The sequence below is a fragment of the Chenopodium quinoa genome, unplaced genomic scaffold, assembly GCF_001683475.1.
Source record: "Chenopodium quinoa cultivar QQ74 unplaced genomic scaffold, ASM168347v1, whole genome shotgun sequence".
Taxonomy (NCBI): Eukaryota; Viridiplantae; Streptophyta; class Magnoliopsida; order Caryophyllales; family Amaranthaceae; genus Chenopodium; species Chenopodium quinoa.
The window spans coordinates 1,579,135-1,596,001 of NW_018742607.1; the positions used below are offsets into that span (position 1 = coordinate 1,579,135).

Here is a 16,867-nt window from a genome sequence, read left to right on the forward strand (position 1 = left end):
CCAATTTGTTGTATAAATTTGAATGCAAAGCTAAATTGTTATGCCATTCTAGTTTTTGAACAGTAGAAGTCAATAGTGTTTCGGGGTTTTCTGATGTCCTACGGGAGAGTTACAATTCTGAGACTGGAACCGGACGCCTGTACCTGCAAAACAAACGGATGCTCCGGACAATTGGAGATCCGCCTCCGACGGTCAAGTTAGTACTTGATTAAGGAGTAATTAATGCGGAAATAAAAGTAATTGAGTCTCTCTAGGTGAGAGTGTTAAATGTGCGTAATCCCCTTTAATGAGGATTAATGGGCATATTTATATGCCTTGGGATGCGTGCCAGTACTAGTTTTAGGTTAAACCTAAGGCTGACTGGGCCTCCCACAATGATTGGGCCTTGTTGACCGGTTTTCCCATTTGGCATGGGTGGACACGTGTCACATTGCAATTGGTCCAAGGAGGACGAATCTCTTGATGACACGTGGCAGGCTCCTATTGGCCTACATGAAGGACACGTGGCGAAACCTGGCTGGCCCACGTGTCGGATGCTGATTGGTGGATAAAAATCCCCTAATCATTTGCCCCTCACAGGTGGAACGTGACTGGTCACGTGTTACCTGTGACAGGTGTCGCACCGTGACAGGCGACGGCCTGCTACAGGTGTCACTCGGTGAAAGGCCGAGAGATTCTCCCGCCCAAATTTTGAATTTTGGAAGTGACCCTTCGCCTTCTCACTTTGCCTATATAAGGGTGTGTTGACTTCAGTCATTTTCACACTTGAGAACTTTTTAGAGAGAACATTCGGACCCTTGAACTTGCTCTGACATTCCGGACTCTTTCTGCCTACCGCCTGCTCTGACAAGCCGGCTACTCAGGATTTTTCAGAACTCCGTCAACTTCACTTGTTCAGGTAACCGTCGGTTCTCTTACTCTTAATTTTCTCTTTATTTTATTCTTTTTTGAAATGGCACCAGGGAAGCACACGACACGACCTAGGTTAGTGATCAGCCGGTCACCGGGGACGGCTGAATCTAGGACTAGGAGTGCCGCCTGCCCTTTTCCGGATCCATCTTTGCCCTTTATACAAAGTCCGACTGTCTCTGTGTCTATATAGAACATGATGGCCAGAACAAAAAGAACTGCTAGGATCTCGAACTCAGACGGCTCCTCCCACAGGGTGCCAATTAGTGAAACATCTGACCAGGCGCCAGATGTGGAAGTGAACCAAGGCGGCTTGACAGCCGACAGTTCTGAGGGAGGGGTCAAGGTGACCCCTTCCCATTTTACAGTTGACATGTCTACATTCTCTCCTACTCCTTTTGAAGGAGAGAAGGCGGGCCCTCTGGGAGAGGGGAGGAGTCGTCCTCTTCGGACTCGTCAGAGGACGAATCCGAGTCTAGTTCTTCTGGTCATGCTTCTCTGGACACGGAAGAGAAAAACAACCGCCTACAAGAGGCGAGGCTTTCTCACGCAGTTGAGAAGGGGGACAATTGGGCGGAGCCATCCGCCTCTTACCGAGAGCAAAATACCCCTTACTACTGCACTGTCCCACGGGGCCGGATCACGACCATGCAAGAGAGAGTGGGGAGCTTTATTGCGAACCACACAATGGGCCCCGGCTTTTTAGTTTTCGTGCCGGATCCAAAAGACACAGTCGTCTGGCCGGCTGGTACTAGTTATGATAGCGCCTGCTTTGGCTGCTACGAGGCGGCCATCAGGGCTGGGCTGCGCTTCCCACTACATCCGGCTGTTCAGCGGATCTTGGATGGGTATGAGTTGGGGTTATGGCAATTAGCCCCAAACTCCTGGGTCAACGTACTCGGCTATGTGGCCGGGTGCGAACTGCACGGGGTGGAGCCAAACTTCGAGGCTTTCGCCCACATGAACTACCTCAGCCGGACCCCTAAGGCAGGCGGTACCGGCTGGTATCAATTGACGAGCCATAGAGGCTACCTCATGACAAGAGGTAAAGCAAACAAGTGGAAGGATTGGTGAAGCACCTTCCTTATCATTGAAAGTTCATACACAGAGCTGAACAAGCGCTTCAACAGGTGGAACAGGGATCCGCCTCTTCTTGCAGGCGGCCGCAGCATGCCGCCTGTTCCCCTCAAAGCCAAGAAAGAGATCCTGGATAAAGGACTCTTTAAAGTAGAGTCGAGGGTCGACTCTACTACAGGGGTACGAGAGCAAGTACCCCTGCACTGCATCCCGAGCTTCAAATGGCTCTATGACGAGTACTTTCTGGCCGCCTGTGGCCTTAGCAGTCGGTGTTCAAGAGGTAGTCGGCCTGTCGAATACTCTTTTTTGCCATGAGTTACTGTTTATCTTTTTATTAACTTGGTATCTTGTCTTTGTAGCGGACGCCATGAGCAAGATCATCGCTTCCAAGACTGCGGCGGCCATGTTGCGAGCCTCTATTATGCAACAATCCTCAACCGACTCCCCCAACAAGGGGGCGCCCTTGGTGAGTTCCGAACCTTTAACTCTCTTTTTGGAGTTGGGTTTATGCATATACTGACCGAGTGTTTTTTTTTTCAGACGGGCACTCCAAGAACCTCGTCTTCCCAAGAGCCGGACTCCAAGACCCGGAGGACGACTGTTGCGAGCTCTCCTGGTACTGCCAGGAAACATGCGGCGGCTGAGAAACAGCCGTCCACTCCTTCTTAAACTCCAATCAGGCCGCCTAGAAGTATGAAGCTGTCCTTGTGAATTTAGACTTGCTCCCTTCTTTACTAGGTCTAACCCGTTTGTTTATGCTTGATGCAGCCGACCCTCAGGAGTCAGACTTGGTCGAGGTGGCCAAGTCTATGATCAAAGCCGTCCCTCCGGCTGAGAGGGAGGCGGTCAGGGGTGTCGGCACCCTTGACCTAGACGGGATTGCAGGGGTCCTTGCTGAGGTATACTTAGCATATTTTTGGTTATTTAAATTCCAGGATGCCTGTTTTTTGTTTGAAAATTGACGCCTGTTCCCTTTTACTTAGACCCTGCTCCGAGTGAACGGCCTTCGCAAGCCGCTTGACAGGAAGAACAAAGAGGTAAAGGCTGCAAAAGCTATGGTCGCCTCTGACTGTGATAAGGCAATGTTTCAAATTGCCCAAAATGAGATTTTGACAACTGATATTCTTTATTATCAGGCAAAGGCTACTTTTGCTATCCGGGCTCAGTTGGAGGCGGCCCAGAAGAAAAATAATGAGCTGGAGGCGACCATCAACAATCTCAAGGCCAAGCTGAGACCTCTTCGCCAAAAAATGTCCTCATACGACACCTTGGAGAAATCCTTGGCACACGTTAAGGAACGCCTGGTGACCCAGGAGAAGAGTCTTACTCAGGAGCTCTCGGCAAAGGCCAAGCAAGAAAAGAAGGAGCTGGTCCGAGAGATGATGGAAGACTCTGCTCAGATCCAGCGCCTGACCTGGGGCCGCCTCTTCCCCAATGCCGACTTTTCCTCATGGGAAAAAACGTACCGCCAGTGTTCTGATAGATATAATCAAGAGATCCTGGCGGCTGCTGAGGACGAGGCGTTGGAGGAGGAGGAGCCGGTAGTGGCGCTTGTGCCGCTTGGGGTGGATGCATCGAAGAAGGATGCAGCTGAAGCCGAGTCCAGCAAAAAGAGTGTTGACCAGGCGGCAGCTGCTATTATTGAAGATCTGCCCCCTTCTTAAGCTTTATGTCTTCTTTTTACGGCCTGCGTGCCGTTTGTTTCTGTTTACCCGGCCAGGGGGCCGGGGTTTTGAATATTTTGCCGGTCTTAATGACCGGCTTCTTTTTGTATCTTTTACCCGGCCAAGGGGCCGGGGGTATGAATATTTATGCCGGTCCTTCTGGCCGGCTGTTAATATAACTCAGGCGACCATTATTTTAGGTCGCCTTTTTGCCAAAATGTTTCGAATTTGTTTCGTTTCGAATTTGTTTCGACTTTGCTAAGTATCGAAACTCTGATATCCAATTGCATACTATACTGACTGTTTTGCACGGCCGATAGTTGCGGACAGGTACGAGGTAGTTAGTCACGCCACCTATGCCCCTGGACAACTGGTTGTCTGTTTCCAGGCTAAGCGATCAGTCGGCCACTTTAAAGACTGGATCCCCTTCAACCAAGTAGGAAGGTGGTTTCCTACCTGCCTTGTTTGTTTTTTTTTTAGGCTAGAGACTCTAGTCGGTCCAGGCCGACTATTCCCCGCCACATTTAATCTAGTGTGAACAGGCGCTGTATGAACACCTTTTTAGTTTCATACTAAATTTTTAAGGAGTGACCAAGTAAACATGATTGTTACCTAGTCGCCGAGTGACTGAGTAGTAGAGGTTTCAAGCGGTGGGTACCGGTTGTTCCCCTTTATTCGCCAATGTTTGTTGGCTATTAACTCATAAGATACCGACTGTTCTTATCCCAAGTAGTTCAGTCGGTTGGTTGACACGGATGGTTACTGCGAACACTTGTTTGACCTGATTAGTCAGTTAAGTGAGAGGTATCCTTGTCCGGGAAACGGCTACGTGGTTGTCTTGGTTAGACAGTCGTATAGGTGCCGTGTAATGATTTTATAGAACAATGTTCCACCCAAAAGGGAGCTGCTCTCTGCGACGAATTTCATCCGGATGGATGCCGTCGGACGCCTGCTATAATGTTGGGACAGGTCGAATTAAACTTATATTTGGATCTGTTGGCTTGGCGCCTGGTCTGATCATTTCAGCCATGAGCCTTTGATAGTTCTTGGTGAACTGTGTTATGGGAGAGTAGCCGGTTGTGTGAAACAAGTGGCGTGCCCCTCTTAAGTAAGAATGAAAATTAAACATGGAGAGTAGCCGACTGTTTATCAGTAGGCATGCCCCTCTTAGTACAAAATTGAATGAAACAGCAAACTTTTATTAAGTAGCCCTCGTATATCTACATCATTCAAAAGAAATATTTCTTAAGATTATCTACATTCCAGGTTCGAGGCAACGGTTGGCCGTCTGGTGTTTCCAGACGGTAGGTACCGTCCCTGACCTCTTCATAGATTTGGTAGGGTCCTTCTCATTTGGGAGTTAATTTGCCAGACTCATTAGCCCTACCAACTGCTTCCATTTTTCTAAGTACAAAGTCCCCCACTTTGAGTGGACGCCTGTGTACTTTTTTGTTGTATGATCTGGTCATTCTCAGGCGGTAAATTTCATGGCGCAAGACAGCATTGCCCCTCCTTTGTGGGAGTGAGTCTAATGCCAGGCGCATGGCTTCCCAGTTTGCCTCTTCGTCATATAGCATTACTCGAAGAGTCGGCTCGTAGTGTTCAATTGGAAGAACAGCTTCCGCACCATAGGTTAGGAGGAATGGAGTTTCTCCAGTCGCCCCTTTTTCAGTCGTCCTAATGGCCTAGAGAACATGTGGTAATTCATCCGCCCATAGGCCGCCTGCTCGTTCAATCTTTTTCTTGAGACCGTCTGAGATGATTTTATTAAAGGCTTCTACCTGGCCGTTTGCTTGTGGACGTCCGACTGATGCAAAGTGGTGTGCAATTCCTTGGTCACCCAACCAGCTTTTGAGAACAGGCGTCTCAAATTGGGGACCATTATCAAAAACCATAGACATGGGAACCCCGAACCGAGTGATGACATTTTTCCAAATGAATGAAATTACATCCTTCGTCTTGATTCCCTTTACAGCCTCCGCCTCCACCCATTTAGTGAAGTAGTCGACTGCAACAAGTATGTACCTCCTTCCACCTGTAGCAGGCGTATAGGGACCCAGAATATCCATGCCCCACTTAGCAAACGGTAGTGGGCTATAAATGGTAGTGAGGTCAGTAGCCGGACGGTGAATTAGTTTGCCAAACCTTTGGCACTTGTCACATTTTTTCACCATCTCCATTGCATCTGCTTCTAAAGTAGGCCAAAAGTAGCCCTGCCGCCTTGTCCGTTGAGCAAGCGACCTACCGCCTATATGGGAAGCGCAGTAACCAGAGTGAAGATCGTCTAGTATCTCTCGTCCCTTTTCTGGAGTAACACACTTTAAGTAGGGTTGAAGGTACCCTCTTTTGTGAAGTTCTCCCCTTATCATTTCAAAACTGGCTGCCCGTTTTTTCAACGCAGCCGCCTGGTGATGATCATCCGGCAGGATACCGTCTGTCAGATATGCCCTGATTGGATCCATCCAGGTTGAGCTTCTTTCTAGGATTCCAATAGGGTCTTCCTCGATGCTTCTCTTCTCCATTACTTCCCAAAAAACAGTTCGAGGAGTATCACAACAGGCGGATGATGCTAATTTTGAAAGTGCATCCGCCTGGTTGTTTTCTGATCTCGGCACTTGAGTCAAATGAAAATCTTCAAGGCATTCGACCGCTTGTCGTACCGCCTGTAAATACTTGATCATGGCCGGATGGGTTGCTTCGTATTCGCCATTATACTGACTCACTATCAATTGTGAATCGGAACAGGCGTCTATCTTTCGTGCCCCTGCCGCCTTGCACATGCGGATTCCGGCTAGTAAAGCTTCATATTCTGCCTCATTGTTTGAGGCCTGAAAACTGAAGCGTAGAGCATACTCGTACCTGTCGCCCTCTGGCGACTGACATATGACGCCTGCTCCACAACCATTTGAAGTAGAGCTTCCGTCCACATATACCTTCCAGACTTGGTCTGGATCTCGAGAATCAGGGGGACGAGTCATCTCAACAATAAAGTCAGCAAAGGCTTGCCCCTTCACTGCTTTTCTAGGCTCGAAGGTAACTTCGAGGCTCTGTATTTCTATGGCCCATTTGATCATCCGGCCTGACGACTCCATGGTGGTCAGTGGCCGCTTGATAGGTTGATCTGTATACACGACGACTACATGTGCCAAAAAGTAGGGCTTCAATTTTTTAACAGCCATGAAGAGTGCAAGACCAAATTTCTCCACTAAGGGATACCTCAACTCGGCATTTTTCAGTACATGACTGACAAAGTAGACCGGGAGCTGACAGTCGTCTCTTTCAGCAAGAAGAACAGCGTTTAACGCATGATCAGAGACGGCCAGGTACATGTAGAGTACTTCTTTGGGCAAAGGGCTGACCAGCCTCGGCAAGGAATGCAAGTGAACTTTCAATTTCTGAAAGGCCGCCTCAGCATCCGCCCCCCATTCAAACCTTGCCTTCTTCTTAATGGCCTGGAAGAAGTATAAACATTTGTCGCCTGATCGGCTTAGAAATCTTCCCAAGGCCGCCAGACAACCTGTTAACTTCTGAACCTCTCGGACGGTATGAGGCGACTGCAGGTCGATGACCGCCTGCACCTTCTCAGGGTTCGCCTCTATTCCTCTCTGATTGATAAGGAATCCGAGAAATTTCCCAGACTCAACTCCAAATACACATTTCTTGGGATTGACCATGACATGGTGCCGCCTGAGTGTGGCGAAAGTTTCTTGGAGGTCCGACAGATGATCTATCTGAAGCTTAGACTTGACAATCATATCATCAATGTATGCCTCGACGTTTCTCCCAATCTGATCAAAGAACACAGTGTTTATCATTTGCTGGAAGGTGGCCGGGGCATTCTTAAGACCAAATGGCATGACCGTGTAACAGTATAACCCTTGATCAGTGACAAAGGCCGTCTTCTCCTGATCTTTCTTCCATAAAGGAATTTGATGGAAACCAGAGTAGGCGTCCATAAAGCTCATCAAAGCATGGCCGACTGTTGAGTCGACCAGGTTATCAATTTTAGGCAGAGGGTAACTGTCTTTGGGGCACGCCTTGTTTAAGTCTGTGTAGTCTACACACATTCGCCAGGTGCCATTCGGCTTTTTAACAAGCACCACATTTTCAACCCAGTCTGGGAAGTAACATTGCCGAATGAACCCTGCATCAAGTAATTTTTTAACTTCGTCGGCAGCCGCCTGACTTCTTTCTTCGCCATGGTTCCGCTTCTTCTGCCTTACCGGCTTCTTTTTCAGATCCACAGCCAGTTTATGTACCGCCAGGTCAGGACTAATGCCTGACATTTCGTGGACTTCGAATGCAAAGATGTCCTTGTATTCTTTCAATAGTTTGTGAAAGTCGTCACCCAGGACTCTCAGAGCAGTCGTCCCAACTTTGACTGTTCGGTCAAGGCCGCGAGTCGTCTAAGATCAGGTCCGTATGCTCACCAGCCGGCTGAGGGCGGAATTCATCCGACCGCTCCTCTGCCAATGATTGCTATTTTCTGTCTTTTCTTGCGGTCCCCGTCTAGGCTGCCTTTCTCTTCTTGCCGCCTGCTTCTTGAACAGGCGCACTCTCCTTGACATTGTCAAGGTATGTTTTTCCACCACTTGACCCAGCGGCCATAACAGTGGGCTTGATATCCGAGAGATAGCACTCTCGGGCCATCCTCTGATCTCCCCTTAGGGACCCAACTGTTCCATCATCCATCTCAAACTTGAGCAACATAAGAGATGGGATTATAACAGCCTTGGAATTATTCAGGGTTGGTCGTCCCAGAATCATGTTGTAGGCCGAGAGTTCTTCTACTACCAGGAACCGGACTACCATGTGTCGTCCTTCCCCTTTTTCACCCAGGCGGATAGGTAAATCCACTCGTCCCACTGGGTGGACGACTCCTCCTCCAAACCCTACTAAAGGGTGGGATGCCGGATGTATGCAATCAGTCTGATATTTGAGTTTTGACAGACATTTGCTACTGATAAGATCTGAGGAGCTTCCGGTATCTATAAGGATTCGGCCAACTCTCTGGTTGGCCACTTTACATTCAATAACGATAGGGTCGTCATGCGGCCCCCTTACCCCTCCTACATCTTCTTAAGTGATGACAATCTCAGGAAATGAATATTTGGAGGGCCGTTCTTGGTGAACGAAATTTACGTCTAGCCGCCTGATATTGTCTTTGTTGCCCCTAATAGTGGGGCCGCCTCCTGAGAAGCCGCCTGCAATGGTGTAGACGACTGCATCATCTGTATCAGAGTTGTTGGCCTGTTGACTCTTTTTGGCCGACTGCTTTTTCGAGGAAGTGTTCCCCGTAGATTTCTTGACATAAGAGTCAAGATCGCCTTGCTCAGCCAGGCGGTCCAGATACCGCATGAGACTGATGCATTCGTTGGTGTGATGACCAACATCTTCATGATAATCACAGAATTTTTCTTGGTTCCGGTTGCTTGCAGATCCCTTCATGGGGGTCGGCTTCTCAATTGAGATCCGTCCCTTGATTTCCTTTAGGATAGCTTGGTTATCCTTGTTAAACGCATACTTTGGGGAGTATGGTTTGAATTCTTTCCTCTTCTTCTGGGCCGGCTGTTTAGAGGAATCAACCGCCCAGACCTCTTTTCTCTTCTTCTCATCTTTGTTCGACGACTGTTTCTATCGTCCTTCTCTTTTGTCGAACCTTTTCCCGTCCGACTGTTTTCCCGTACTACAAAGATCAGTCGCCTGTATATAGGCTTTCGCTTCAATCAAGGCCTCTTGAAGAGTCGCCACCCTCTTTCGAACAAAATCAAATTTGAATGTCAGTATAGGCTACCTCATCCGGTAACCCTTGAATCTGTATTCTCATCAGGTTAAACCGCCTGATGTAAGAACGAAGCCCCTCCTTCTCGCCCTGCTGAATCGTTCCTAAATCAAGGGTCGTCTTCTTCGCAGGTATGTTCATGTCAAAGTTGGAGGTGAATAAGTAAGCAAGCGTCCTGAAGTTATTCACACAACCAGTCGGCAGGTTGCCGAACCATTGTTGTGCGATTCCTTTGAAAGTCGCTGGAAAACACTTGCACCAAGTGGGATCATCCAACCCTTGAAGGTACATCAGGTTGGTGAATTCCATCAAATGGTCTTCTGGGTTAGTAGTGTCGTCATAGGCGCCTACTAATACATTTTTCACTTTGGCCGGCTGAGCGGCTTCAGTAATTTCCTTAGAGAAGGCCGACGGCTGTTCCCCAAGTCTAAGAAACCGTAGCTGCCAGTCCATAGGTTGGACATTCTTTGCTGCATGCCCTCCAAACAGAGGTGGCTGCAAAAAATATTGTTGTTGCGGTACAAATGGTAAGTTTGGTACCGCCTGGTCACTATGAAAGCCGGACTGACGGGAGGTACCGCCTGACTGACTCTCATGATGCGACTGAGTATACCTCATCGAGGTATTGCGTAGACTGTCTTGGAAGTCTGAAGTAGAGGCCGACTCTGACAATCGGTCATTCTTCTTCTGCTCTAGCAATAGCCGAGCATCTGTGTATGTTTTCTTCGACCCGTCCGCCTGAATATGACGAATAGGTTTCCTCTTTCCTGGAGTAGGAAAGCGGTACTTTGTGAAATCAAGGACAGGCGGCTCCCACTTCCTAGAGTTAGGATGAGGGGTCGCCTCTCGCCCTTGAACAGGCTTCCTCTTCCCTGAAGAGGAAGGTTTCTTAGCCGACTGCTCCTTGGCCAGAGCAGGCGGCTTCTTGTTGAGCAACTCTTGAATCTCTCCCTTGAAGCCCTTCATGAAGGTCATGAGTTCGTTTCTTGTAATGGGAGCAGACCCATCAGCCGGCTGCTGCTGAACAGGCGGTGCGCCGACTGGATCACTGAGTCCAGTTTGAAGATCTTCCCGTTCTCTCCTTTCCGTATGACGGGTGCGTCGGGCCCTTAGGGTCCCGTCTGAAGGTGTGTGAGCTTCAACTTCAAATTCTTCCTCAGTATCATGGTCCGGCTGAACTTGAGGGTCGTCAAGGGGACGCCTCTCTTTAGGAGTCGGTACAGACGTGGATGCCATCTCAGAAGTACTCTCCCCACAGACGGCGCCAAATTTTTTTGGGGTTTTCTGATGTCCTGCGGGAGAGTTACAATTTTGAGACTGGAACCGGACGCCTGTACCTGCAAAACAAACGGATGCTCCGGACGATTGGAGATCCGCCTCCGACGGTCAAGTTAGTACTTGATTAAGGAGTAATTAATGCGGAAATAAAAGTAATTGGGTCTCTCTAGGTGAGAATGTTAAATGTGCGTAATCCCCCTTAATGAGGATTAATGGGCATATTTATATGCCTTGGGATGCGTGCCAGTACTAGGTTTAGGTTAAACCTAAGGCTGACTGGGCCTCCCACAATGATTGGGCCTTGTTGGACGGTTTTCCCATTTGGCATGGGTGGACACGTGTCACATTGCAATTGGTCCAAGGAGGACGAATCTCTTGATGACACGTGGCAGGCTCCTATTGGCCTACATGAAGGACACGTGGCGAAACCTGGCTGGCCCACGTGTCGGATGCTGATTGGTGGATAAAAATCCCCTAATCAAATAGTGTAGAATAATTTAGAGTATTTGAGATAAATTTATGGTGTTTAATTATTTTCTTAGGAAATGGTGTTCAATTAATTAAACAATTAATAAGAGAAAATCAAGGAGTAGTAAACTCCATTAACGCAGCCCGATCGAACGCGAGAGTGAGGGTAAAACTCACTGAATTGCCGCTTTGATCGGGCCATCACCACTCGATCAGGCGCGTATGCGAGGTTGAGAAAATCTGCTCCGTCGCTCGATCGGGCAGTAGCTGCTCGATCGGGCCTTAGAGCTGATATTTTCGTAGAGGTTCTTTAGCCCGATCAAGCCCGGTTGATTTCTGGTAGACCTGATCAATGAGCGAGCCGGGACGATGCATAAAAAATATGCTCATTTAAGCTTCGAGCCAAAATTTTCATGCCAAAACCCGGCCAAAAAAAATGAAATAAAATAGCATAAAAAAAAAAAGCATTCCCAAGCCCAACCAAAAAATATAAAATTCGGGCCGACCCAATCCGATTTAGGGCCAAAAAAAGCTGCCCAAAACCCGCCGGGCCGGGCTAGTTTTGATCAGCTCTAATTTCTGGGTTCAACGCTGCTTGATTTTGACGGTTAAGTTGATGAGTTTTGCTCTATAATTATATACTATATACATGATGGAAGTTAGAGAATGAAAGATAAAACAATGACTTATCCATTTTTCATTTTCTTGTTTACAAAGGTTTCTTTAACTATTATCATCACCAATCACCTTCATTGTATCTCCTGAGTAAATTTCCGTGATACTCAAATTTATACTTTTGGTAAAGTGATCCCATTCACGCCTCAAAGAATTTTTCGTTAATTTATTTGCTTTCTTTGTGACCCTTGTTTGAACACAAAATCCCCAACAAACAGTGTGCTGTGTTTTTTGGTATCTTTTTTATGGACAAATTCTCTGTTATGTTTTGGGCATTTTGATGTAAACGGGAAATCAAGTTTTCCAGCACATGATTTAAACAGTAAGCAATTATGCTTAAATGAATGTTCAATTTCCCACTTTATTCAATTTAATTGTAATTACAATAGTTCACTTCACAATTATGGTCACAACCATTACACACATCAGTACACCTAATTTAAAAACAGAATTGAGAATCTTTTGTTGGTGCACTAGTAGAAAAAACATTATTTGTAACGAGCACAATTAAATTTGTTACAAAAGAGTTTTTGTAACGGGCAATACTCATGATTATGCAAATAGAGGGCTACTTACTATGTGTGTTCTAATTATCAAGTTTATACAACAAATTGGGTATAACGGCTAGTTTACCCTTAAAAAAATTAAAAAAGGTAAAACTAACTAGCTGTTATAACTCATTAAGTCTGAGGTATATTGTGTAATAATTTATATAAATAATGGCATTTCATGAAAAATCAAAAGTAGTCGGTGGCATTTGGTGAATTAAGAATTGCAGTAACGAATAGCTAACGATCAGAGCTCATTAATGGCACGCCATGACAATATACTGTTTGTCAGTGGCATTTGGTGAATTTTGAAAAAATTGATGGCATTTGGTGAATATTTAAAGTATTCAGTGGCATTTGGTGAAATAGCCGTAAAATATATACACATGTGCATACTTATAACTTCACAAGTCATAAATATTTATAACTAATGCAAAGTTGACACAAAACACATGTTTGCACAAGCCTACAACGTTAATCATCTAACACGACATTACACATCTTTATGATTAGAAAAAGATTTTTTAACTTTTACGTTTTACCATAAAAATAAAAATAAAATCAAAAAAAATTTACCACCCAAAAAATTTCTAATAAATTATTTTTTACCACATGTTGTCAAGAAAATCGTAAATCTAACGGAATTAAATAATATTTATTCTATTTTCGTATGCAAAACATGTTTTTCAAAAGTTTAGGGGGCATTTTGGTCATTTGAATTCAATTTGAGGTCAAAATTGACAAAAAGTGATCGAAAATGCCTCGTTTTGCATATTTCACGCAAAGCGAGATATTTTTAAAACACAATAGGAAGCATCTTCGTTCATTTTTTTGTCAATTCTGACCTCAATTTGGATCCCTAAGGCCAAAAGGCCTTTAAAACCCTTAAAGATCATGTGTTTGGCACGAAAATTGAAATTTTTTTAAAATTTCGTTAGAATTTTGACGACAGGCGATAAAAAATAATTTTTAATTTTTTTATGGTGAAATAAAACTTTAAAAAAAATTTGGTAAAAAATAATTTTTTAATTTTTTTTTCTTGGAAAAAGTAAAAAAAAAAATCATTAGAAAACGATAGATTTGTAAATTTAGTGATTTTTATGTTTTCATTTTTCAAAGCACGTGTAAAAAACGAGAGATTGTGTTTGTAATGCAGAGAACTAGCTACTTCGTACGACCGTACGCAATACAGAGTAATGTTTATGCTATATTAAAACTATTACTACATATTATTATTATTTTAATTTTTTATTTTTTTTTATTTTGAGAAGATGCCATGTGTTTGGGTCTAATTTAGTCTAATTGGGCCAGTTCATAAATGATTTAATCATAAGCCCAAGGTTAAAGATTCAACTCTCCAATCCATGTCAAGTCAAGTCAAGGTCCGGTAAACATGGCAAGCTCACTTGGCTTTAGGTCCATTTCTCCTCATGTGCTAAGGTATAAAAGCCACCAATTGTCTCATTTTACATTTATTCACATATAGCCTCAAACAATTAATTTTCTTGCATAACTCTCTCTTCCTTACGCACTGTACTGACTTCGGCATCGGAGGGGCCTTCCTCGACACAACCCCCGAGGCCAATTTACGTGTGTTTTGTTGTGCAGGAAATCCTCAGCCCATCATCATTTGGATCGAGCCCAGTCTTTAGCCCACTTCTGAGGACCTCGCCGAAGGTCCCATTGTTTTACCGAAAACACTGTAAACTGGAAGGTGAAATGGACATTAGATTTTGGCAGATATTTCATATGAGTTTTTGAAAATTTCATAATAGTTGTTAGATACTAATCTAGTGGAATTATATACTTGTACGGAGCACATCATTTAGGAAATTCCGTGCACAAAGTGTTCAAATTCATTATTTAACTTTTAATTCAACTCTTACTTTAAGTGATACTTGTACAATGCCTTAAAAAAAAAGGAAAATTTTCAAAAAAAATCCTATTTTGTTGAAGAGAATCAAAACCTCTAATTAGCCCCTGATTACCCCTAATTAACTAATTAATCTTATTTAATTATTTAGAAATAATAAATAAATTGATAAATTAAAAAGAAAAAAACTTAAACCACCCCTAACCCCATCATCACCATCAAATAACAAATAAATTGGTAAATTTTAAAATTTAATTATTAACTACTTAATCTTTTTTAAAAAAATTTAGAAACAGGTTTTAAAAAGGTTTTTTATGACAAAAAGAGTGTTATAATAGGTTTTCTCACAAATTTTCCAAAAAAAAAAATTCAAAGTAATACTCGTACAATATAGTATCCATAACATTTGCTTCATATATATATATATATATATATATATATATATATATATATATATATATATATATATATATATATAAACATCTTTTATATTACAACGTAATACATTACTCCATTCGTCCTCAAAATTTCGACCCTTTTGGCCTAGTTTTAGTTTTAAAATAATTGGCTCATTTGTATGAAAATACCCACCAATTTACAACAATATTTGTGCAAAATTAACTTTTTCATATAAAATTTTGTTCATTCACTTATTTTTAATACTATGTTATGCCTCAACCACTGCACCAATGAGCATATACAAGTAATAATTGTAATGTTTAATATCTATATCCTTTTATTTTCCTATGTCATGTGACTCGCAAGGGTGGGTTAGCCACTGACTTTATCTCTCTGTTTTTTACAAATTCATATAAATTTATTTTTTCAATATGTTTTATTTTTTCTTATTTAAATTTCTTAATTACCGCAAAATTAATCCTTAAGGAACGAAATGTTGGCGACGGAGAGAGTAGTAAAGATACAAATTATGATTTTTAGATACCGTAAAATAAAGCGAGAAAATAAATTTTAAAACATTTTTCAGCTCATTTTCAGAGAAATCAAATTAAATATTATCTGCATTTCAAATTATTTGCTACAAGAGTAACATACCTGAAAAGGATCCGCAACAATAAGCTCGTTATTCAACCCAAGAGCAAGTCCAAGAGGTCGACCACCAATAAAAACCCAATCGTCAACCACCGAATCATTCACCCTGACTCGCTTAATCCACCCATCAGAACAACCTGTGTATATAATATCAGAAATCGGATCAAAAGCGATATCCTCGGGTCCAACCAATTTTCCAACACCGATGAACTCGGCACCTTTTAGCAGGTTGTTATTGACTCGGGCCGCCCCCGTCTCCGGCTTACTTAGCTCGTGTAGAGGTAACTCAGCCGGTTCGAGTGGGTCTAAGTGATACATGAAAGTTGCGATGAATACCGGGGATAAGAATATGAGGATGAAGGTGTAGTATGAGCCTAACATGGTGGAGTTTCGAGGAGATGGTTGGGTTGAGTTGTTGAACGACGTCGTCTCTTCTTCCAAATTTTTTTTGATTTTTGTTTCAACTGTGATAGAAGTTTAGAGTAGTAGAAAGATATTGAACTTAGTGTCAGTTAATTTAATTTTAGAGTTTATGGTTATCTGGACTACTTGAAAAGGCGGTTATGAGCAACACAAAGGACATGGGGCCAAGTGGAACGTAGACACTTACAACGCATAGGACAAGCACAAGCCCATTCCGAGGAGGACATGACCTTTTTTTTTTTTTTTTTTTTTTACAATGAATACTTCATAAATAAAGGACAAATTACAACCTAGGAGAGCTAAAATAAACAACTAAAAACAACCAAACCCATTAGCTAAACCATTAGAGGGAAAACGAAGTGAATGATTACACCCTTGTACATCATTCCAAATACCTTGGAGCTCGGATAACCAAAAGGTTTTGACCAAAACCTTTTCATGGACCACAAGTTGCCAAACGAACCAAGGACATGACTTTTAGTATTAAACAATACTTGATTGTTGTTGCACGAGTAGAGTAAGTTTAGCCCTAGCTCTTAAAACTTAGATATGCCATCATTTTTTGTGATCTCCATAGAAAATTATGTCTTTAAATTCTTGTTGATACTCACTAAGACTTGTTCAAATTTATCACTTTAGCATTAAGACTCAAATATATATATATATATATATATATATATATATATATATATATATATATATATATTAACTATCTCTTTATATTTTCTACTTATTCTGTTTTTTTTACTTGACCTGTTTCTTTTATCACGCTTGCCAATGCAAAACTTTAACGGTCAATAACTTTAATTCTCCATAATTAAAAAATATAAAAGTTATATATTATGATAGTACTTATGGAGACGAATTCAAAATGATCCAACATGAATATGTTTTTCCGATCCTTACATATTATTCACAAAACACGGTCAAAGAAGAGGTGGTGAATAGTGCAAAAGTCAAAGCGGGTCAAGTAAAAAAGAACAGAGGAAGTATATAATAACAACATTAATGAACAAAGCTTGAGGTGGGTTCCAATCTCAAGTCTTAAGTTGAGTCTTGGAATTTCAAGACTCAACTTCCAAGTCTCAACTTGAGACTTGCTTGAGATTTAAGAAGAAAA

At 43.1% G+C, this 16,867-nt stretch overlaps 1 protein-coding gene across 1 annotated transcript in view; it reads right to left on the reverse strand.

Annotated features, from left to right (window-relative positions):
• LOC110721239 (protein STRICTOSIDINE SYNTHASE-LIKE 7-like) overlaps positions 1-16,313 on the reverse strand; it is a 30,635-nt gene extending 14,322 nt beyond the window's left edge. The window contains exon 1 of the mRNA XM_021900389.1: positions 15,328-16,313. Coding sequence (XP_021756081.1) covers positions 15,328-15,705 — 378 coding nt within the window. The 5' untranslated portion in view covers positions 15,706-16,313. The remainder of the gene's footprint in view (positions 1-15,327) is intronic.
• Positions 16,314-16,867: the final 554 nt, after the last annotated feature.